This window comes from Rhincodon typus, chromosome 37 (assembly GCF_021869965.1).
Source record: "Rhincodon typus isolate 14 chromosome 37, sRhiTyp1.1, whole genome shotgun sequence".
Lineage (NCBI taxonomy): Eukaryota > Metazoa > Chordata > Chondrichthyes > Orectolobiformes > Rhincodontidae > Rhincodon > Rhincodon typus.
The window spans coordinates 3,095,362-3,120,911 of record NC_063368.1 but is presented as its reverse complement, the minus strand read 5'-3'; the positions used below and the strand labels follow the sequence as shown (position 1 = coordinate 3,120,911).

The 25,550-nt window shown below is 44.9% G+C and overlaps 1 protein-coding gene across 1 annotated transcript; it reads right to left on the bottom strand.

Moving 5' to 3' along the window:
• On the bottom strand, positions 1-24,099 carry slc25a38b (solute carrier family 25 member 38b). Its single transcript, XM_020513345.2, has 9 exons — positions 23,650-24,099; positions 23,244-23,305; positions 17,678-17,799; positions 16,843-16,927; positions 15,875-15,948; positions 13,827-13,932; positions 11,848-12,016; positions 8,253-8,419; positions 1-3,704 (listed from the first exon to the last, which is right to left on the bottom strand). Exons 2-9 carry the CDS (start codon positions 23,256-23,258, stop codon positions 3,582-3,584), a joined length of 861 nt encoding a protein of 286 aa, XP_020368934.1. The 5' UTR covers positions 23,259-23,305; positions 23,650-24,099; the 3' UTR covers positions 1-3,581.
• Between the last annotated feature and the right edge of the window lie 1,451 nt (positions 24,100-25,550).

The following is a 25,550-nucleotide window of genomic DNA, read 5'->3' as shown; positions in this document are numbered from 1 at the left end:
TTTAAAACAAATCAAATTTTATTGATCCCGATTAAATAAATTTTAGTTACATGTTTTTAGCTGGGTCAATAACATGAATTTGAGCACCATTTCAAACTTTCATATTCAATGTCAATCAATATTAACACAGGAAATGCTCCATTTTTACACTCAGTTAATTAAAAGTGCATATTATTCAGCGTATGATCACTCAGCCTTTCCAATGCAGACTGTTCTTAAATAAAACTCTGCAAGGTTTCCCCACAAGAGAGATCCCATCAAAATGAGGAACTGTGATCAGCTGTATTTCTTAAGAGTTGGCAGACAGCAGAGGCAATCCCAGCGCAGAAGAATTTTCAGGAAAGAAAATTTTTATGGGAAGTTTCAGCTTTGCTCATTATCATTCCTTGTACTGAAACAAACTGACTTACTAACTGACAGCAATCAGAAGACCTGCCTTTGCAGCAATACATTCTAACTATTCTGACAGAAAGTACCAACAGTTCAAAATCATTATCTTTTGTTCTTGTGATCCTGCCCTTTGCTGCTGGGTCACCCTAGAGTATGCTTTCCCAGAGAGGAAGGGAAAAAAGTAACAAGGAGTCACTTAATGACATCTTGTACTAGTTGGTTAAAGGGCAGTTTTGGCAGAATCTTAAGCGTAGCAGCGTCTGTCCCCTTAGGAGAACAGAGGATTAACAAAAAAAATCAAGCTCACATTCCACCTTGCACAATTTAAATTTGCTTTTGACAGGGGCGTGTAGCGCCGATTAGCACAATCACACTGCAATGTATAAACTGCACCCTGCCAGATCAATATTCTCCCCTCCCTTTACTGACTCTCACTGAGATTCAAGATCTAAAAGCCCTCAAATTTCACATCCAAAAGACAACTATTCAAACAGTTAGCTCAACTCATGAATGCTGGAAGCCTTGAGTCAGCACAAACAAATCCAAGCTAACATAGAGTTGCACTCTCCAGCAAGTTTATCTGACCAATGATCAGCACTGGACTTTGCCTTCTGTCCCTTCAGTGACCGATCTGACAGAATGAACCTCGGAATGCCCTGTCCTGTGCAACATGGTGCATTTACCTAACAAGACAGAGGAATAAGTGAGTTACACTAAACTGCCTGCAGCTAGAGAGATTAATGCTGATCTCTTACCTCTCCCACCGAGTCCAGTATAAACTGTTCACCAGACTGTGGAGCAACTTTAAGCTGGGATGGTTTGGCAATGCCCAATACATTGTCATTAGGGGTGGCAGAGGGGAGAATATGGACAGACATTGTTACATTTCTCTCTCTGCTGCAGGACACTCATTTCTCTGTTGTTCTTGCGTCTGACAAAAATGGAGTTTCTCTGGTGGTATTTGAAGAAAGGCAGCAAGTGCTGTGAGCATTAGGCTCCATTTAAATAAGCAGGAGGTGAGAAAAACAATCAGGGGCTTTAAAAAGAGCAAGTTCTTTTAAAAATCTAATACCATGAAAATGCAGTGTGTCTCCTAACTTTCATCCATTAACACTAAACAATTCATACAGATCTCTGTATTGGCCCAGAGACGTATATTGCACATTCAGTATTTGTAAACCAACAATTACTATTACTGTATTATTATTAGCATTTAACACCAAAATTAATCGTAGGAAATGACAGAGGGAGAGATGTGTTTGAGGAGTGTCTGTATGAGGAACCATGTGAGTGTGTCATGGCTGAGCTGATCTCTGCTGAAACTTCATGGAGATTCAGGTTCATTCTCGCAGCTTACTAACTTCCCAGTTTCTGCACAACATGTGGGTGGGTACGGGTGGGTACAGCTGAATCTGTGGGCAAGAGGGAGCGGGTGCAACAACTTCAAATAAAGGATTAGAAAATCCAAAGCTGTTCCACAATAAACCAAAGATTCCAGCTCCAGTCCAATATCCAAGGAGGGAATTAACCTGATAGGCAGCATTAATGAAGAATCCAAAAGCATCAGAATCTTTGCAAATCAAGCTTTTTTTTGTTCTAATGTGTCTTCAAGTTGCACCCTGAATTTTGCAATGCATGGAATAAAACGTTTAAATCCAATTTTCCTATCAACTTCCAGCTTCCACAAATACAATTTTTAGATTTAGGATTTATTCCCTGCCTCCAAAACAAAATAAAATCAAATATCAGCATTGAGACAGGTCTTTCCAAAAATCCAAGTTCATTGATGTACTCAGAAGAAATACAAGAAAAAAATCAATAGGTTGAAAGTTGTTTGTTTTTCTTATATTGGGTTCTGGGTATAATGTGGCACTCAGCTATAAGGGGATCTGTAGTTCTTGAATCTGGTTGCTCCCAAAACTAGTCAAAAATCAGAGTGGTGCCACAGTGCCAATATCAAACCCAGCCTCCTTGTGCTGGCACCAAGTCTGGGTAAACCAGATTCCAGGTCATGAGGCTGTAGAAATTTCCAATCTACGTCAAACTGAAACCTTTACAGATTAAGCCAGTAGATTTCAGAATACTCCAAAATTCACTAACCTTATGTGAATCATAAAGAAATAATTATAATTCTAACCTTCCTCTCAGAAAAATTATAATTAATTTTAACTTTCCTGGACAGCCATGTTCCTGCTGTGGTTGCAGCTGCACAGATAATCATCCAGAAAATTTAGGGTGATCACTGTATGGAGATAAAAGTTTTTAATAATCCAGCAATCATTTGATATTGAGATGAATGTGGCTGCATTGTGGTAAAACCCTCCTTGGGTTACTGGAATCCAAAGATGCCTGGTGAGCTTAGAAAGTTGAATATATCACTGGCTATTCAAACACTGGATGGCATCACAGCTACTCCTGCCATTTTCTGCCACCCAAGTGCCTGGATCAGGGGAGAATTTGACTCAATTTCCATACAGCAGAGTCACTGAGACCAACTGCAGAAACCCCCTACTTCTGAACCTGAATAGACAAGCGACTTCTGTGCTCACACAGCATGGCAAAGGGTGGTATATTCACCCTTTCCTTTCAGGAAACGTGAGCGAATGTGCTTCAGGTTGTGAAGGTCACAAAAGATTAACTGAAATGGGCAGCTCTGGGTTCTTGCACCTTATCCTAAAGGGGGCCAACAATAATTTTTCCCCAGTTCTTCAGTTAACTGGAAGTCACCCTCAATATTACATCAACAGGAGACGTGCTCAGCTCCTGTTGAGTAAGTAAGTTTCGAGCATTTTAATAAGCTCTGACTTACTGCTTAGTTTCCACCAGCCCAGGGCCAGAGCTCTGAAAAGTGCCAACTAATCAGGAAAAGGTCAGATTTGGGTCCAAAGTTAAAAACAGGTTTCATCTGCCTGTTACATAACCTCGGGGAACAGCACAGAGGTCAGGAGGTTACAGGACACATGGAATTTGTAGCTATGCGCATACATTTAACAAGAGCTCTTTGGCACAGATTCAAACAGTGCAAACTCCACTCTTCTATGAAGCAAATTATTTGAAACCAAAATAAAAGGAACCACTGTTCACTTTCAAAGACTCCAGTCCCACTGAAGTCTCCAGTAGCAAAATTTTCAACTGACAGGAAGATCCTCCCTTCCATTTCCAAACAGTCCTTAATTTATCAGCCTAGGATTTCATGACTTGAGGCCCAACTTGGTCATCATCTGTTCATAAACCGTCCAGGCCATGGCAGCCATAAGTGATCGACGCAATGACCGAGGAACAGCACCCCGGAAAAAGCCCACCATGCCATGGTTCTGAGGAGGGAAAGGGAGAGGAGTGTTAATGTTATTTTGCTGCTAATGAATCAAATCAAGGCTCCGACAAGAAGGTGCTCAGTCTAATTCTTCCTCCTGACCAGGCTAGAGGACTATTCTAATGCTCCCATTTTTGTTTTCCCACTTTAAACTCATGGAAGATGAACTCAACTTCAAGGCAACCTTTGCCAATCTGATTCATCCAATCTCTATGTAAATTAACATTATCCATGATTATTGTTGTGCCTTTCTTACAAGACCCGATTAGTTCTTCCTGTAGATCCCCTCCTACACTGCAGTTCCAGTTAGGAGGTGTATAAATTGCTCCCACAGATGGCTTGTTACCTCTGCTACTTCTTACTACTACCCAAATTAACTTTACATCTTGATCTCTAGATGATGTCATTGCTCCTTATTGTACCATCCTTAATTTACAAGGCTTCCCCACTGCCCTGTTTTCCTAACTGCCCGATCATCCAAAATGTCATGTACCATTTGAACGTTCAGGTCCCAAGCCTTAGTTATCTTATAGCCATGTCTGTAATGGTTATCAATTCATACATATTTATTGCAGTTGAGTTGTTTGCACCGATTTTCTTATGAATAGAATGTAAAATCATATACAGAGTCTTTACTGCTCTCTTTTTATTATTTTTGCAATCATAATGTGATTATCATCGCCAATATTGTTATGTTGTTCTCTTGTCTGTTAATTTATCACAACCTCACTCACTTGATCAAGTCAAAAAGATGTGTCTTAAGGCTTTACGTCTTAAGGCGTGCAGCATTTGTGATAAGGTAGATGAATTAGCTGTGCAAAAAGATATAAATGTTTATGGTATAGTTGCAATTACAGAGACATGGCTGCAAGGTGACCAAGGATGGGAACTGAACACTCGGGTATTCAGAATTTAGCAAGGATAGACTAAAAAGGAAAAAGGAGGTGGGGACGCATCGGTAGTGAAGAATATTACAAGGCAACAGTGAAGAAGGATACTGGCTTAGAAAATCACGTGGAATCTGTATGGCTGAAGATAACAAATGCAAACGTTCTGAAAACGTTGTTGGGGTGTGTCTACAGGCCTCAAACAGTAGTGGAGATGAAAGGGAAAGCATTAAACAAAAGATCAGAGAGGCATGTAACAACAGTACAACAGTAATCATTGAGAGACTTTACTTTACATATAGATTGGACAAACTAAACTAGAAATGTTTCTAGGATTTCCTGGATTGTGCACATAATTTTTTTGGACCAAAAAGTTGAGGAACCATCCAGAGAACAGGCTAATCTAGGCTGGATATTCTGCAATGAGAAAGAACTCTTGCTGTGTGACATCCATTTAGGAAAAGCAACCATCATATGATTGAATTCTTCATTAAAATGGTGTGTGAAGTAGTCAAAACCGAAACTAAGGTCTCAAATAAAGAAACTACAAGGGCATGTGGTGTGAATTGGCAAGGATGGACTGGGGAACCTTACTTACAGGGTTAATGGTGGATAGTCAATCATTCATATTTAAAAGAACATGTGTATTAATTACAATAAATTATTCCTTCCTGTTTGGCACAAAATTAAAAAAGGAATGTGGTTCAACTACAGTTTACAAAATAAATTAGGGATAGTATTGGATCCAAAGAAGAGACATATAAGAGACTAGATAAACTGAATACATACTTTGGCTCTGTCCTCATAAAAGAGAGCACTAATAACTTCCAGAAATGTTAGGGGACCAAGGGGCTAGTGAGGGAGTAGAACTGAAGAAAATCAGAACTGGTAAGAAAATGGTGCTAGGGAAATCCTACATCCCAGAGTACTGAAGGCAGCGGGGTGGGGGGAGTGAGAAAAACAAGGAATTACAGACCAATTAGCCTAAAATCAGTAGTGGGGTTTGAAAGCATTAACAGGATTGGAAAAAGTCAGCCTGGGTTTATGAAACACAAATCATGCTAAAGAAATCTTTTGTGAGAGGTAGATCATGCCTAACAAACCTTATTGAATTCTTTGAAGAGGTGACCAAACACGTGGATGAAGGTGGAGTAGTGGATGTGGTATACATGGATTTAAGTAAGGCGTTTGATAAGGTTCCCCATGGTAGGCTCATGCAGAAGGTAAGGAGGCATGGGATGGGGGAAATGTGGCAGGTCGGATTCAGAATCGGCTGACCCTTAGAAGACAAAGGTTGGTAGTGGACGGAAAATATTCAACATGGTGCTCAGTTACGAGTGGTGTACCACAAGGATCTGTTCTGGGTCCTCTTCTACTTGTGATTTTTGTAAATGATTTGGATGAAGGAGTGGAAGGGTGGATTAGCAAGTTCGCGGACGATACGAAGGTGGGCCACGTTGTGGAAAGTGCGGAGGCTGTTCTAGGTTACAAAGGGACATTGACAGAATGCAGAGCTGGGCTGAGACGTGGCAGATGGAGTTTAACACTGAAAAGTGTGAAGTGATTCATTTTGGAAAGACAAACTTGAAAGCAGAATACAGGGTTAACGGAAAGATTCTTGGCAGTGTGGAGGAGCAGAGGGATCTTGGGGTTCATGTTCACAGTTCCCTGAGAGCTGCCACCCAGGTGGATAGAGTTGTTAAGAAGGCGTATAGTGTGTTAGCTTTCATTAATAGAGGGATTGAATTCAAGAGCTGTGAAGTTATGCTCCAGCTATACAAAAGCCTGGTTCGGCCACATCTGGAGTATTGTGTCCAGTTCTGGTCACCGTTAGAAAAGGTGCAGAGGAGATTTACCAGGATGCTGCCTGGAATGGAGGGAAGGTCTTATGAGGAAAGGTTGAGAGAGCTAGGGCTTTTCTCTTTAGAACGACGAAGGATGAGAGGGGACTTGACAGAGGTGTACAAAATGATCAGAGGTATAGATAGAGTAGACAGCCAGAGACTTTTTCCTAGGGTGAAGGTAGCTTTTACGAGGGGACACAGTTTTAAAGTGAAAGGAGATAGATGTCGGGGAGATGTCAGAGGTAGGTTCTTTACTCAGAGAGTGGTAAGGGCGTGGAATGCATTGCCGGAGAGGGTAGTGGAGTCGGCCTCATTAGGGGCATTTAAGTGGCTATTGGATAGGCATATGGATGATAGTATAAGGTAGCGGTGGAGGTTAGATAGACCTTAGGTTTAGGGTAAAAGTTCGGCACAACATCGTCGGCCGAAGGGCCTGTACTGTTCTATGTTCTAAATCAAATGGAGTTTTGTGAGGATGCTACAAGTCAAATAGAAAAGGGAGAACCAATTGATGAATTTTCAGATGGTTTCTGAAAAGGCCTCTCATTTGAGATTAGTGTGCAAAATCAAAGCACATGGGTTGGGAATAATATATTGGCATGGTTTGAGCATTGGTTGACAGACAGGAAACAGAGAATAAATGGGTTTCTTTCTGAGTGGTAAGCAGTGACTACTGGGAATCCACAAGGATCAGCACTTGGGCATCAGCTATTCCCAATATAAATAAATGTCAAATAAAAACCGAAAGAAATGAGAGTGCTGTAAAGTAGAAACAAAAACAAAAGTTGCTGGAAAAGCTCAGCAGGTCTGGCAGCATCTGTGAAGGAAAATCAGAGTTAACGTTTCAGGTCCAGTGACCATTCTTCAGAACAGACCCTTCTAAGGCAAGGGCACCAGACCTGAAATGTTAACTCTGATTTTTCTTCACAGATGCTGCCAGACTTGCTGAGCTTTTCCAACAATTTCTGTTTTGTGTGTGTAAATAAATGTCAACTTTGCTCACGACACAAAACTTGGTAGAACTGAGAGTTGTGAAGAGGATGCAAGGAAGCTTCAAAGTGATTTAGACAATTGGCATCAGTGGGCAAACATATGGTAGATGCAGCACAATATGAGTAAGTGCGAAGTTACACATTTCAGTGCGAAAAAGAGAAAGGAAAAGTATTAACTAAAGAGTTATATATTGGGAAGCTTGTATGTATAAAGAGTGTTCTTTGAAACCAATCAAATGAAAGCAGACCACAGGTGCAGAATGCAATTAGGAAGGCAAGTGGAATAGTGCCTTTCATTGTAGTAGAATTTGAGTTTCGAAGCAAGGATGCCTTATTGTCGTTATACTGGACCTTGATGAGACCATATCTCAACCGAGAGGGAAAGATTTAAAAGGGACCCAAAGGGTAACTCTTCCATAAAGAAGGTGGCGTGTATATGGAACGAGCTGCCAGAGGAAATGGTAGAGGCGGGTACAATTACAACATTTAAAAGACATTTGGACAGATACATGGAAAGGAAAGGTTTAAAGGGATATGGAAAATGGGACTAGTTCAGTTTAGGAAACCTGGTCGGCATGGAGATGTTGGGCTGAAGGGCCTGTTTCAGTGCTGCAGATCTCTATGACTCTAATTGCAAGAGCTGAGACTCCGCCACTTCTACCTTCTCAATCCCCATAACTGCCCAACTCACCGTCACACACCCTTGTGCCCAATCATGGACCATTCAAAAAGTATCATAGCCTGTTACCACAGAAACAGTTGGTTGAAGACAAGGCAAGAGTTGAAAAATAACGAGCAGGAAACAAACTGTGCCAAACGTCTGTACCTCAAATATAAATATTACGGTGTGTCTGACACGTCGGTACTTTTGGGGGGAAAGCTGCATGTGCGTTTTTATAACATCAGCTGGCTGCGTCGACACAGATGCCAGAATGCCAGCAAAGATGCCACAGCTGAAGTTGATCAGAGGGACAAGTGGTGTATCGAACCGCTCTGAAAGATACAATCAAAATCAACTTTGACTATACAAAAGCAACTCAGTTGGTCTCCTTTTGTGTTCCCAACCATCCTGAGGTAATTGACATACTCATCTATCTCTCTAAAAACCATACATACTTACTATTCACAAGGTTTGCTTACTTTACACTGCCATGTCAACATTTCCCATTTTATGTTTCTCAATCAATTGTCACAGTTCAGTTACAATCACAATGGTAAGTAACTCACTTCCTGACTTCCCACGATCAATAAGGCACAAATTAGGATTGTGATGAAATATGCTCCTCTTGCCTTGTCAAGTGCAGCCCCAACTAAGAAGCTTGATAAAGCTGAATGATTCACATTCCATCCACCAATGATGCAGGTGGTAGCGGTGTGTACCATCTACAAGATACACTGCAAAAATTCACCAAGGCTCCTTAGACACCAACTTCCAAACCCATGACCTCTACCAGCCAGAAGGTCAAGGGCAGCAGACACGTGGGAATACCACCTCCTGGAACTCCCTCCCTAATCACGTTATGGATACACCTACACTACATAGAGTGCAGCAGTTTAAAACAGCAGCTCACCACTACCTTCTCAAGGGCAGTTAGGGATTTTCAACAAATGCATGGCTAGCCAGTGATATCCAGATCCTGTTAATGAATAAATACAAAAACCACAAGATGCCTTTGTGGAATGGATCATAAAATATTACAAAACAAATGGAGACCATTTGAAAGGGCTTCAGAGATAGTAGGAACTGCAGATGCTGGAGAATCTGAGATAACAAGATGTAGAGCTGGATGAACACTGCTGTTTTGGGCCTGAATCGTTTTTCTGAAGAAGGGTCTAGGCCCGAAATGTCAGCTTTCCTGCTCCTCTGATGCTGCTTGGCCTGCTGTGTTCATCCAGCTCTACACCTTGTTATCATTTGAAAGGGCTGTCCGATTAATCCCATTTCACACCATCCCCCCACCCCACTCTGTTCAATAACTCTGTGATCTTTCTTTTGTTAAGTATTTATTCACATATCTTTTGAAAATTAAAGGTGAATCCTTTATTGGTACCCCTGCCTTTTCAGAAGATAAATTCCAAGTGTCTGCGTCTCTATCATTTTGTATGTGGGAAAAAAAATCACCTGACATTGACCGACTTAGAGTCATAATAGACTGGACCTGGATCAGTTGTCAGAGGGGAGGTATCAATAGTGCGAACTCTTCACACAGTGTGTATTTTTTCAATAAACTCTTTCATCAGAAGTAGATATTTCTGGCATGCCAGCATCTATTGCTTGTAACTAATTGCCCTGGTGAAGATCCTGGTGAGCCGCTTTCTTGAATTGCTAAAGTCCTTTTGGTGTTGGAACTGTTAAGAAGCTGCTCTGGTGGGTCCAGCAGTATAAAAACACCACCACCTTCAGCCTCCCACTACCCCGCTCTTGTCAGTAATCTGCAATCAGCCTGAGGGCTCTTCATGTTGGAATATTCCCCTGACATTCAGTGATAGGACTCTAGATAGAGCAAAAACATAGATATGGTCAAGGTGTAGAGCTGGATGAACACAGCAGGCCAGGCAGCATCAGAGGCGCAGGAAAGCTGACGTTTCAGGTTTGGACCTTTCTTCAGAAATGGGGGAGGGAAGGGGACTCTGAAATAAATAGAGAGAGAGGGGGAGGCGATGATGGAAGATGGATAAAGGAGCAGATAGGTGGAGAGAAGATGGACAGGTCAAGGAGGCGGGGATGGAGCCAGTAAAGGTGAGTGTAGGTGGAGAGTTGGGATGGGGGTTGGTCAGTTGAGAGAAGACGGACAGGTCAAGGAGGTGGGGATGAGGCTAGTAGGTAGGAAGTTGGGGTGGGGATTGGTCAGTGAGGTGGGAGGAGCGGATAAGTGGGAGAAAAGACGGACAGGTCAAGGAGGCGGGGATGAGCTGGGTTGGTCTTGGGATGAGGTCGGGGGTGGGGAGATTTTGAAGCTTGTGAAGTCCACATTGAGACCATTGTGCTGCAGGGTTCCCAAGTGAAATATGAGGTGCTGTTCCTGCAGCCTTCGGGTGGCATCGTTGTGGTACTGGAGGAGGCCTAGGATGGACATGTTGTCCAAGGAGTGGGAGGGGGAGTTGAAGTGGTTCGTGACTGGGAGGTGCAGTCGTTTGTCATGAACCGAGCGTAGGTGTTCCACAAAACGGTCTCCAATACTCTGCTTGGTTTCCCCGACGTAGAGGAGGCCACATCAGGAACAGCGGATACAATATACCACATTAGCAGATGTGCAGGTGAACATCTGTTTAATGTGGAAGGTTTTCTTGGGGCCTGGGATGGGAGTGAGGTGTAGGGGCAGGTGTAGCACTTCCTGCGGTTGCAGGGAAAAGTGCCGGGGGTGGTGGGGCTAGTGGGGAGTGTGGAGCAGATGAGGGAGTCACGGAGAGAACGGTCCCTCCGGAAGGCAGTTAAGGGTGGGGAGGGAAAAATGTCCTTGGTGGTGGGATCAGATTGCAGGTGGCGGAGGATGATGCGTTGAATCCGGAGGTTGGTGGGGTGATATGTGAGGACGAGGGGGATTCTGTCTTTGTTGTTATTGGAGGGAGGGGAAGTGAGGGATGAGTTGCGGGAAACGCGAGAGATGCAGTCGAGGGCATTTTCGACCACTGTGGAGGGGAAACTCCCTACCTACACTCACCTTTACTGGCTCCATCCCCGTCTCCTTGACCTGTCCGTCTTCTCTCCACCTATCTGCTCCTTTATCCACCTTCCATCATCGCCTCCCCCTCTCTCTATTTATTTGAGTCCACGTCCCCTCCCCCATTTCTGAAGAAGGGTCCAGACCCGAAACATCAGCTTTCCTGCTCCTCTGATGCTGCCTAGCCTGCTGTGTTCATCCAGCTCTACACCTTGTTATCTCAGACTCTAGCATCAGCAGTTCCTACTATCTCTGATAGATATGGTCAAACCCAGTGCAAGCTAACCCCTCCTCCCAAGTACTTGGCAGATTATTCAGGAGAACCAATTGATATCCTTTGAGATTGGAAACACGGAAAGGACACCAATATTCATCCTTGGGAAGGAAGCAATAATAGCTGACCCAAGTAAGGGCTATTTTTAAGCCAGAAATTCTGTTTCTTATTTTTATATTTCCATTAGAAATTCCTGTGTCCACACACAAAACAGAAACTGCCATGTAAAACGTGTCACAGTGTAGTTATACCTGCTAACTGGTATTGATCCTGCAGTACTTCCATGGTGGATTGGTTTATGCAGGAATTTACAATGGGATTTGAAGGACATGCAGGTTGCAATGGAGTGAAGTGGATCTTTGCCACTGCCACTGAGCTAGAATCTTAAGTATATTAAACAAGGAGCAGTGCCTGCATGAACCAACACCCTACTGTTTCCCCTACAATGTACCTTTCATTAACACAATATCAAGTCCCACACCCACCTTCAGGCAAGGCTTTCTTGGTCTGTGTATAAAACATCAGGTAAACCCCAGAGAAGGGGGCATCGCGAAGGAGTGTAGCCGTCAGTCCGCTGAACAGTGCTCGTGTACCCTCCGTCTTGTAGATGTTTCTCAAAGCACCAAACACACTTTCGTACCGATACTTCCCGCTCTGCAGATGTAGACACACACACATTCATTTTCTCTTCCCTTCTCCCAATTCCCCATCTCCCCATTGACACACACGTTGAATTAAAGAAGTGATGGTTTCACGCAGCAACAGAGATTTATACAGTGCCTCATCAGCTCTCCCAGAAATCTCTGTGTTTGTTTCAGCAACTGATTTGGAGTCTAACTGCTTGTTTCTGCACTGGGGATCCTCAGGGTCCACAAGGGAAATAGAAAGATCACTAGATTTCTACCATTAGGTTCCCATCAGGCTTGAGTGATTTGCATTACTATTAAAATTGAAATAGAAATGTTCCTGCTGTGATTCTATCTTTCCCCCTTGGAACTGCTGACACGATCTTTCAGAAGTCACCGTAGGAGGCCAGCTGAGTTCAGATCTCACTTCAGCACAGAATCTATCCAGGATGACCCTCCAATGCTGCATCGTCACAGGTGGGATCATTTGATGGATGCTGGACTGAGTTCTTCTTTGTTCAGACAGATATGAAAGATTCCCAGACGTCAAAACAGGAGTCTCCCAACTACACATTATAGCAAATTATCTCTGGTTATGTCATCAGAATGAGAACTGTGGGATCTTGCTCTGCACTGCTTGGCTACCTCATTTGTCCATCAAACAAATCACAGCTCATCAGGAACAAAGAACGCACTGGTTGACAAGTGTTCTGGAGTCATCCAGAGTTCATCAGAGGCTCTATCACAGCTGCAAGGTCTTTCTTCCCAAATCTCCAGGGAGCTCCTGCAATGAAAGTGTCATAATTCCAGACAAGGCAGCAGCTACTTTTGTCACATGGGCATCACTGAGCAATCCATTGAATTGGTTTTGGCCGAAGTACGAACATTATCCAGCGACAATCAATGACACATCCTGCTTTTCAGTATCACTGATCGTCAACACCTGGCCAAACGCACAATCTTGGTTCATGCAAAATTATTCACTCAGTGGAGAGACCCCGGGCAGATTGGAAACCCGAAATGCGTCCTACTTGCAGGCCACTTGGCTTTGGGAAATGACAAAGAGGGGCAGCCATGGGGAAGAAGTTTTTCCATGTACCTTTTTCAGGTTCCCGGCTGCTGGTACCAATGGACTAGCCCCAGGAAGCACATCATAGGCCGATGTCTTGCTTGCAGTCTCTCAACTACGGCACCAGCTCTTTCCACAACTTATTCTTAACCACAACAGCTGAGTGAGCAGAAAGGGAAGAGTCTTGGGGCGACTGAAGACATAGCAAAAGACCTCTGTTGGCAGGGGGGTTGGGGGTGGGGGTGGGTGGGTCGTGGTGGTGATGATTGTGTGCGCGCAGGGGACAGAGAGATCAAAACTACTTGGAAGAACGGTCCAGAGGGCAAGTTATGGACGCTGAAAGTGGAACTGACGAAGCTACAAACTGGTGTTTGTACAAATCAACTGAACTCTACCTTGGAAAGTAGTGGCAGCCTTTCATTTCCTACAATGGGTTGAATTGCCCAGTCAGGGCCAGTTTTGATTTTTGTACGTCACACCTACAAAGAGAGGCCAGCCTAACCAGGAATATATTGTTCCTTCCCTTCCACCTGGGCTTTTACAGCTCCCAGTCTTTACACAGCCTAGTTCCCACCTCTCAATTATTCCACTTGCAGTTTCCAGCCAAGCAGATGTGCAGCAGTAGTGGGCTGTAATATGCACCACATGATGAATCCATCTGAGGAAAGGGCCTATCAGATAAATACCCTCCCCCACCTCGCCAGTACTTGCCACACATCTACCGAACAGCTGAAAAGCCCTGTGGTCAGGACGTAGCATCAAAACTCACCTCATATCGAGTCTTCACCACGGTCACAGGCAACATGCAGATGCCCGCCACTGTACGAGCACTGGCACCCAAACCCACCGACTCCAACGCTGTTGGGTTTCTCTCGCTAGAGAGGAAAAACAGGTTTTTTGTAAGATACCGTCATTGGGCAGTGGGTCAGCCTCTCCCGAGCTGGGGCTCAGAGTCTGGGGACACAACACGTCAGGGGTAGAGGACATTAAAATATGATCCACAATCATCCCAGCCCTAACAGCCCACTTCCCTTGCGATGGGTGGCCCTAGATGTTTATTTTGAAACTGACCATAAAGCCTGACCCAAGGTCAAGCATAGAGCCGGGTTTCAGCATTTAGCCAATCAGCTGGATCAGTATGCTAGGCACATAAATTCCACCCACGGTATCCTGACATCCTTCCTATGAAATTCCTGGGGAATAAATCTATTTACATTCAAAATGTTGCTCTTGCAGACCAAAAGTCTTAAAATGAACATCACACAATAGTAAGTGTAGGAGGTGGACAGGCAAACCTTCATCTGAACTATCTTGGTGGCACCACAGTGTTTGTGAGTGTCTCAAATTTTCCATTATCCAAATGTCCCTCTGCACTTCTGAAGAAACTAAACATGGAACAGTTGGCGAGGAGGGGTTTTGAAAGTTACTATAGAGTTGCCCTCAGTGCAAACAAAAAGGCTGTGATTAGACGAGCAGGAGTAATTAAAATCCTAAGCAGCAGCGACCAATTTTCAGTTTCCAGTACACAGTAGCAAGGTGGAGAGAGGTCTGTGAGTAGGGAGAAAGCCAGTAAGGGAAGACAGAGACGGGTCTGTGTGAATGGGGACAAACACCAGGAGGCAGAACAGAGAAAGGCCTGTGTGAGCAGCAAGAAATGCAGATATTTGGAGAAGACAAGATTTTCGCCCTCCCCAGCAGCCTCTAACCACCAAAGAACTGCTGTCAAGATGACAAAGCACACACGGCCTGGTCCTAGTGAGTGTATGTGCGTCAGATTGTGTGTATGAGAGTGATAATTCTGTCTGTGTGCAAGTGAGCAAGTGAGAGATTCTTTTGTTCATGTGACTGAGTAATTTTGTCTGAATGTGGGTGAGAGTGAATGTGAGTGATTTTGTGTATGCGTATGAGATAGAGAGAGAGCAAGAGAGACAGAATAATTGTGTGTGAGAATCAGTGATTCTGACTGTGTGTGACTGAGACTGTGAGCCAGACCTATATATTTCCTATTCCCTTGCCCCCCTCCTCAAAAATCTACATACTGGACCGGGAGAGGAGAAATATCCAGGTTGGCTGGCATCCTACTTTGAAATTCAAACACAGCTGAAATCCCACAAGGTCAGCTTGGAATGTGCACTGACTAGAAATGAACCAAGGATTGTTGTTAGTTAAATCCACCTCCTAAGTTCAGCTCTGGTCCAATCCCATTCCGAGATGATCAGGACTTGAGGCCTAGGCCTGTCTCTCTCTAGCTCTGCTTCTCAACCGAAAAAAAAACAAAAAAGGTTTTATTAGTTAGTTCTACTGTTTAACACTTTTTAATGACCAATTCTATTAATTAATCATTTGATTAAATTATATTTATTGCTTGAGATTTTTCGTTCATATTTACTGTTGTACCATTTTCACTATTATCTTTCTGAAATCTTTTCACCAAACCCCCACCACCAAACGAGACGATAATTGAACTATGCCTTTCCCATCATTGCAAAGGAGTTGGACAACCCTGCTCTAAATCCTTCAACGTCCAAATGCAGATACCACATTGGGTTTGATTTAGAGTAAAGCTCTCTTACACATTCTTCATCAAACAGTCCCAGAGCGCAGGCTAAATGCATAATACTGCTCCTTCTGTACACTCACTGCTGCAGCAAACAACTGTGACTCTTGTGATCCCTATGACTCCTTCCTTTTTACGCTGGCGAGAACATGCAAGAAACCATTTCACATTAAGCAGAGATAGGCACTGCCATGGGAAGAATGAGATTCTAGGTTTTGGAATTAAAAGATCCATGTGATGAAACATCCCAAAGTTCTCACCTGAAGAACTGCTGCTTCATAGAGTAGAGCATGCTGAAGTAAATCCCAACTCCAGGAATACAGCGGACAAACGACTGAATCAAGAAAGATAAAGAAGTAGAAAAGGAGTTAGGCGAGAGGCTCACAGCTGTGGGTATCAACATGCTTAAAGGATCAGAAAAAGCTCTGCTCACTTGCAGTACTCTATCAGCCCCTCACCCATGCCCTGGCATGCAGCAGTTGGCAGGCTAAAAACCTTTTGGCAGTACATAGATCTACCACCACTGCTGCCAAGTTCATCCCGACACAGACTTGATAGATTCCAGTTCTGTGCTGATTCATGCTAAGGGATACTGGCTGTCCCAGGTGCCTGGGTTACCAAGAGATGGGGAAAGCTATTGGCAAACACAACTGCACTACACCAGTGAGGACAGTGAAAGAGGGAAGCGTCTGGGCAGCCTGCACCAGGAAAGGGCTGAATGGTTCCTACACTGATGCAGTTTCTTGTCACATTCCACTGAATCAGCTTGAGATGTCTCATTAATGATTCATTTGTTTGCACCAGAATAGGGGGAGGCCATTCGGCCCTTTGCGAATGTTCTGTCCACAATGCATAAAGGCGCTGCTGATCTGTATCTTTAGTCCAGTACCTGCCTTTGCCCATTTTCCCTCACACCCAGTTTATCTACCCTATCACTTTCTTTTCTGATGAACTGTTATAGTGACAGCCAAACAGTCACATGCAAGCTGGCTATCTAACCATGAGGAACATCACCATCAAACCTGATCCTGTGCTCACCTAAAAAGTCTAATGACAAGCCTGGGGTATAGATCCCACTCCACCCCATTCCCTTCACCAAGCACGGTGAAGCACTATACAGCTACCATTATGGGATGAGCAGCAGGTATTATATTTAATCTGCATTTTCCTCAAAGAGGGAGTAACACAGTGAAAACACACAATGAGACCATATCTATCACTCACATACCGGAGAGACTCCTTTCCATAATCCAATAATTCGTTCAGTTCGTATAACATTCAGCAAGACCGTAATCATTCCAACTCGCCCAGATCTATTACACAAACACATCCAAAATCCCAAAATAAAATCTCCTGAACAACAAAATGTTTACGTGATACATTCCACACTCCACCCTCGCCATTCCCCTCACGCACCCGCTCCCACCGTCCCTATGTACCCCATCCAGCCGTCCCTCACGCACCCGCTCCCACCGTCCCTATGTACCCCATCCCGCCGTCCCTCGTGCATCCGCTCCCACCATCCCTACGTACCCCCTCCCGTCATCCCCCTATGTATCGGCTCCCACCATCCCTACATACACGCTCCTGCCATTCCCCTACGTACCTGCTCCCACTGATCCTACGTACACGCTCCTGCCATCCCCCGACGTACCTCCCCCGCCATCCCCCTACGTACCCATTCCCACCGTCCCTAGGTAGGCCCCCACATACCCCCTATGTACTCGCTCCCACTGTACCTATGTACCCCCTTCCGTCTTCCCCTATGTACCCTCTCCCTCTCGCCGTACCCTTGCATACCCGCTCCCACCGTCCCTATGTACCCACTCCTGTAATCACCCTACGTACCTGCTCCCACCGTCCCTACGTACACGCTCCCACCGTCCCCCTACGTACCTGCTCCCACCGTTCCCCTATCTACCCGCTCCTGCCGTTCCCCTCCACACCCACTCCCGCCATCCCCCTACACTCCCACTCCCGTCGTCCCCTTGCACAACTGTTCCTGCCATCCCCCTAGCTCTGGATCCCACCCGCTCTGCCCTCCCCGCACTATGAACACACACCCATTCAGTGAACTCTGCCCAGTCTGGAGACGGGTCTTCACCAGGTCAAGGGGCTGGAAGAGCAGCGTCGAGCAAGTCCCACTCAGAGAGCCACACATGAAAGCTTTCAGCACCGGATGACACTGGGAGAGAGAGACAGAGAAAGAGGAAAACATGAAATATAGGCTAACTCTGTATGGGGAAAAATGTGAATTTAAATTAACAAAACACCAATTCTGTTCTTTGATTTGATCCTCTGACTCATCACAGTGTGTGACAGATTCCTACCAGTCTTCATCACAGAAACAACTCATTCACCCCAACCAGGCAACACCTGTGTTTATATTCCACACAAGCCTCTCTCTTCAGCTCACTCCATCATGTTACTTGTCTCATCTACATCCCACAAAACCTCAAACAAGTGGAACAAGCAACACTGGGTCTTGTACTTTAATGTGGGTGTCACTGGTAATGTTGCCATTTCCCTCTGGTTAACAATGCCCCATGAAGAGTGCAGTGGGTCTGTCACTGTCTGACTGTAACTGGTGTAGGTTGGACTGGGAAGGTGCTGTCTGTGGTGACTGTAATGAGGTCAGCCAGATGGGCCTTACAGAATAGGAGTTCCCTGATTGGGGCTGTTAATCTGGTTCAACCAGGGAGCCCTGGCTGACAGATATAAGCGGGAGTGTCGGACATCCTGTCACTCTGACAGCTGGCTCTGAGGGAGCTGGATCGGTGTAAAGTTCTTTCCACATGTAAATAAAAGGGGGATTTGGTGATGGGATACTGGCCTCTGTGGTGTTATTTCAGTGACGATGAGAGTAAAGCATGCTCCTGAAGGGTTTCACTCACAACTGTTGTCTTTGAGTCAGGGTAAGCATTTCTGGCATCATGCCATCATTTGGCAAGTTTGACTCATTCGATGCTGCCATCGAAGACTGGGCCCAGTATGTGGAAAGAATAAGTCAGTTTTTTCCAGGCAAATGTCACTGGGGCAGATGTAAAGCAACGAGTAATTCTCCTGACTGCTTGTGGACCCGAAGCTTTTTCAGTTATTAGACTAACTTTCCCTGAGACACCAGATACTAAAACCTTTCAAAGGTTATAGATTTAGTTAAGGAATATTAAGAACACAAGCATCCTCTAATTTTTAGACGCTTTCAGTTTTACTTGGCAATTTGGGAACAGGGAATCCGTACTGACAACTGGCAAAGGCATGTGACTTTGTTTAACCCTTAATGAGATGCTGAGAGGCCATTTGGTAGGTGAGATTAATGAGCTAACCATGCAAAAGCACCTACCAGCTGAAGCCTAACTCAACTTCAAAACAGGCACTACAATTAGCTTTATCATTGGAAAACGTGGCAAGTGGACCATATGAGTTGCAGGGTATTCCAATGGAAGTGCTCACCTTCATCAGTCTGACTGAGCTTGGGGAACATCACTTGAGTGAAGGCAATGGCATGGCCTCACTCAGGACATATCCTGAACAGAAGGACTCTAGGTCAGCCCACAGCAAAAACCCCAAAACAAAGGCAAGTCTCAGCCAAATAGTGAAAATTTTCTTCAGGATCCAGGCCAACAAGCCCATGTAATTGCTGCCGGTACGTGGACTCGAGACTGCAAAAGAGTCCCATTAGACCTAAACTGACTGAGAACGCATAGGCCGTTTTCCAGGAGAGTGTACACTCTGGAAAGTCCCCTACATCTGGTTTGGGACAGTTAAACAGCTTAACAATGCAAATTAGAACCAATCAAAATAAACATCTGGTTAAACGGTTGTATGGCTCTACTGGAGGTTGATACCGGTGCGGCCGTTTCAGTGATCGCAGAACCAGTCTTTAACAAAATTCACTGTGGACTCCGAGCTTTAAATTTGCACAACACCTCGGCTAGACTGAGAACCTATATCGGGGAACCTTTACAGATTAAAGGGTACAAATTCTGTTCTGGACTTTTATGAGAAGCAACTGGTTCAATTACCACTGACTGTAGTGAAAAGTTTGGGTCCAAGCTTGATGGGGCAGAAATGATGGAGAAAGATTCACCTTGATCGGCTCAACATTTTTCAATTAGAAAATGGCTGCCTGAGTGAAGTCCTAATTAAATACCTGGACATTTTTCAGGAAGGTCTACGGACCATCAAAGGAGCCAAGACCACCCTACATCTTGACCAGGGAGCAATTTGATGATTCTGCAAGGCCCACTCAGTGCCATTTGCCTTACAGGCAAACATAGAGACAGAAATCTGAAGAGTGGAAAGTGAAGGAATCATCAAACCAGTTTGCGGAATGGGCAGCACAAGTCGTATCGAGTGTGAAACCTGACAGGTTGGTTTGCCTTTGTAGGGTTTTTAAACAAAGCTGCCCCACATTCGTGAGAATGGGTGGGTAAACCTGAGACTCGGTTACATGTCGACTATGCAGGTCCTTTCACGGGCTCAATGTTTTTTGTCATCGTGGACACCCATTCAAAGTGGCTGAACGTGCACAGAATTCATTCGTCAAACATGGGGATGACGGTAGAAAACTGCAAGCAACTTTTGCAATATACAGACTCCCAGAAGTGTTGGTCAGAGATAGCAGGCCATCATTTACCAGCAGGGAATCTGAGTAATTCCTAAAGCCAAATGGCATTCAACATACAAGGACAGCTCCATACTATCCATCATCCAATGGTCTGGCAGAAAGAGCAGTCCAAACTTTGAAGGCAGTCTTAAAGAAACAGCCTACAGCTTCACTAGATACCAAACTGTTATGGCTCTTATTTAACTAGAGAACTACTCCTCATGCAACTATAGGGACAGCTCCAGTAGAGTTGCTAATGGGGAGAAGATTCCACACTAGGTTAAAACTGATCTTCCCAGTCCTGGGCGGGGTGGGGGGAATCGCATCAGGAACACCAATGCTGGACAAAGGACACTGCTAAGTGAGAGAGACAGTTTACTTCAGGGGACAAAGTCTGGTGCAGGAACCGTGGGAATGGCCCTTCATGGCTAAGAGGCATGGTTGACGCGAGGTCAGGACCCATGACTTATAAAGTTCAAGTAGCTGCGATGGTCCTGAACAAGCACGTGGACCATATGAAAGCTGCAAACTTGCAAACGGGCAGAAGCAAAACATGACCAGCTCCTTGGAACAGTTGGAAAGCCTGGCAGAACACATGGGTTCTTCCCCTCCGGCAACATGGAAAAGACCTCAGAAGGTGGGGTTAACATGACGGACGTTCCTGAAGAACAGAATGAAGTTCTCCCAAGAGGCTTGGGGCACAGGAGGCCAGCTATTGTTACACGTGCCCATATCAGAGGCAGAGTCAGAGGAACCTGACCAGGTGTTAAAACACCCCAGAAGGAGCTACAAGAAGAAGTACCCACCTATGTCCTCAGACTCAGAGGGCGAGGAATGTAGTGATTATAATGAGGTCAGCCAAGTGGACCTCATAGAATATGAGTTCCCTAATTGGGGATGTTAACCTGGTCCAATCAGGTACCGCTGGCTGCCAGACAGCAAGCAGAGTGTCAGACATCTTGTCGCTATGAGAGCAGGCTCTGCGTGAGCTGGATCAGTGTTAAGATATTCCACGTGTAAATAATGGGGGACTGGTGACAGGATACCAGTCTCTGTGAAGTTACTTCAGTGTTTACCTTTTTTCCTGATAGAGGTCGATGAACACATTACTGATATCATCTGAAACCTCAGTACATTCCAGATCCATTTAACTCTGTTTTCAAGGGGCTGGGGAACTGAAACGACGGACACTTTGCTATTTCAGGCCCATATCCAGCAGACGTTTGGACTGCAGCACTGGTAAGCAGGGAGATACTCTTCCAGTTATACATTTGGCATGTGCTCTCTCAGACTCTTCCACGCACTCGCATTTAATCCATCCACTGCAGGAAACAGGAAACTGTGCTCAACGCTGCTGACTACAGGCCGAGTAAGCCAATCAGACAGCAAGGAATGGGGGGAGTGGAGGGGGCAGGTCTGGCATCAATGTCTGTGAGTCAGAGACAGAGAGAGAGAAAGAGAGAGAGACTAGGAGACATAAAGACAGAGAGAGAGGGAGAGAGAGAGGAAAAAAGTGAGAGAGACAATAAGAGAGGAAAAGAAAACAGAGATAGAAAGACAGGGAGAGAAAATTGAAGGCCAACAGAGACAGGGAAAGACAGAGAGAAAGAAAGACCGACAGACAGAAAGAGACAGAGAAAGATAAAAAGATCATGAGAGAGATACTGTTAGAAAGAGAAAGATAAAGAAAGACCAAAAGACAGACCTCAGTTTTAAACTGTGTCTTGAGTTCTAGATACCCGACAACATCCTCTCACACTCACCCTGTCAATTGCCCCCCTCATTGTTCTTAATTCCAAACTGTCCAGCCTGTTTAATCTTTCCTCCGGGAGACAAATTCCTGATCCCAGGAATCAGTCTTCGACCATTCGCTGAAACTGCTTATATCACCATCTTTCCTTAAATAAGGAGGAAAACTGTGGTCTACATGAGGTCTCACTAACATTCTACACTGTTCTAGCAAGACTTCTCTACTCTTATACTTCAATTCTTGCAGTAAAGACAAACATTTTGTTCGCTCGCCTTTTCTCCACCTTACCATCCCTCTCTCTCACACACACTGTGATGCCCTCATTTCCTTGCACCATTTACTTCGCACTCTCTCTCGCTCACTCCATCTCTTGCTCACTCTATCTCTCTCTCACTTGCTCACGCTCTCTCACTCCACTTCTCCCATTCTCTCTCTTTCTCACACTGTCTTTCCGTCTCTCATCCTTTCATGCCATCAGTCTCTTACCCTCTCGTACAATCTATCACTCGCCCGTCTTTCTCTCCCTCACACCAGGATGGTGATGGGAAATGGTGGTGGGGTGACGGTCAGTGGGGCCATTAGTAGGATGTGGATCAAAACCAGGGCACCTCCCTATGAGTACCCAACGTGCTACAAGGCTGGGGGGACTCCCCAGCTGCTTTGATCTTCCCAAACTCAACTTGTATCCCCCACAGCCAGGCAGCAACCCCAACCTCCAGGACCTTTACACCTAGAAAAGCTTTTTGTTCAGAAAACCCACAAAAACAAACTGAATATCAACCTCAACCTGGGCTAAAAGGGTTAGGCTATGAGGACAGATTGTATTGACTCAGTTTATATTTCCTGGGGTCTGGATGATTAAGGGTGATCACATTGAGGATCTTCATATTGCTTAAACGAGTTAATAAGGTCAACAGGGAGAGACTAGTTGCTCTAAGGGGGAGTCTGGAACGAGACGCAAAATTTCAAAATAAGCTCAAGGCCATTCAGGGGTGATGTCAGAAATATTTCTTCACAGAAAGGGGAATGGAATTTTGAAGCTTTCTACCCCAGAAAACCTGTCAATGCTGTAGATCAACTGAAAAATCTCAAAATCACAGTTTGACTAGGTGAGAATATCAGAACTAACGTAGGGATACAGAAGGTACAGGATTGATCAATGGAACAGGTTTAAGGGGCTGAATACTATCTCCCTGTTCCAATGAACGTTCCTGGATCTTCAAATCACACCCCACCACGTCTCCCCATTAAACCAAATACATTCACTTACCAAATAAACTTCCATCTTCTGTTTCTTCCTCAGGGCCCAATCCTGGATTATCGACCTCAACTCTTGATTCATTTAAACAAACAAAAAGTAAATATAAAACTACAATTTGAACACAGAGTAAAGATATATCTTTCCTACTTCCAGTCGAGACCGTCACCCTCCAGGAATTTCTACAAACTCTCAGAGGAATGATCCTTGAAGAGGAGATTGTCACATGAGGGTCAGGGAGATTTCATTAAAATGCCATCCAATCTGGAGGGGGGATGTCACTCGCTTAAGAAGAAGTGACTTTCAGTCTTTTCAGGAACTTTTGGATGTTTGACCAAAATTGAATGCAAGACTTTTATTAAATAAAACCTCAAGGAACACAATCAATTATGTCAGAGAGGGATGAGGCCACAATTACCTGGTGCCCAGGACTGGAGCTCCTCCTGGGATCAGTGTGTGATCTGGAGATCAGTTCCTGATCCTTGAATCCAGTCCTTGCTGTCCTGGGATCAGTCTGTGATCTTGGGATCGAGTCTTCGGTGTCCTAAGATCAGCTTCTGAGATGGGATCGAATCGAAATAGTACCCTTCAGTCCCTGATCTTAGATTAAGTCCAAGTTCCTGAGATTAGTTTTGGGTTGATTCGGTTCCTGGATCTGGAATCGATTCTGATTCAAATTCAGACCTGATCCCAGGCTCCAGGTCAGAGAGGATTCTCTGTACTTTACAACGTCTCATCTTCCATTTTTTTTGTTTCTGAGCCGTGTGTCAATCCACTCCGTCTCCCCCTAGCTCCAGCTCCGATCTCGGTTCCGTGATCCACTCTACCTCTCCGGATCTAAACCGGTTTCAGCTGCTTCTGCCCCTGGACCGGCCCCGCAAGGACCGTGACTGCCACCTGTCGGCACCTATTGGGCAGAACGAGGACCCCGGCCCCGCATGGACCGTGACCGCCACCTGTCGGCACCTATTGGGCAGAACAAGGACCGGCCCCGTGTGGACCATGACCGCCACCTGCCGGCACCTGTTGGATACAACAGGGACCGGCCCCGATTGGACCGTGACCACCACCTGCCGGCATCTGTTGGGCAGAACAAGGACCGGCCCCGTGTGGACCATGACCGCCACCTGCCGGCACCTGTTGGATACAACCAGGTACCGGCCCCGCATGGACGGTGACCGCCATCTGCTGGCTCCTGCTGAAACGGGAATACCCCTTATTTGGGAATCCAGTGGCAATCGGCTGTGCTCGAGCTAATGTAAAAACAATGTGTTGTAAATTAGAAACGTGAAATCAAAGCAACAGCTGCATTCGTAGCCAACTCCTTGTGGACTTCATGGTCAAAACCGGCACGACACTTCGTGACTGCCTGAAAGGAGTTATGTTTTCATACAAAAATAGAAATAGCTGGAGAAACTCAGCTGGTCTGGCAGCAACTGTGGAGAGATAAACTGCGTTAAGGTTTCGAGTCCTGTGACACTTCGGCAGAGTTAAAACACAGAAAATAGGAGCAGGAATAGACCATTTGGCCCTTCGAGCTTTCTCCGTCATTCAATCTGATCATGGCTGAGCATCCAATTTAGGAGACTGTTCCTGCTTTTTTCCCCCCATATCACTTTGATCCCAAACGCTACATACGTTTCTTTCCGAAATTATACAGTGTTTGGCCTCGACTGCTTTCTATGGCAGAGAGGATGATGCATCAGATTTGGAGATTGGTGGGGGGTGGGGTGGAATGTGAGGTCCAGGGGTACTCTAGCCTTATTGGGCAGGAAGAATGTAAGAGCTAAATATTATTTAAATCGAGAAAAACTGCAGAAAGCTGCAGAACAGAGGAATTTGTAAGGCCTCAGTTATGAATCACAAAAAGCTAACATCTAAGTCCAGCAGGTAATAGAAAAGACAAATTGAATGTTGGCCTTCATTTTAAAGGGAATAGAGTGCAAAATGACCAGACCAGACCAGACACCCTCAAAATGTAGTAAGGGAACAGCCTAGAGGGTAGAATTTGAATTCACTTAAAAAAAATCCAGAATTAAGAGTCCAATGATGACCATGAATTGATTGTCAGAAAAACCCATCTAGTTCACTAATGTCCTTTAGGAAAGGAAACTACCATCCTTACCTGGTCTGGCCTACATGTGACTCCAGACCCACAGCAATGTGGTTGACTCTGAACTGCCCTCTGGACAATTAGGGATGGGCAATAAATGGTGCCTAGCCAGAAATGCCCTCATCCTGAGAGTGAATAAATTAAAAATAGTTTAAGTCTTCTCATTCTAGCAGCAGAGAGAGCACTCTAGCTGTTAGATCCAGCAG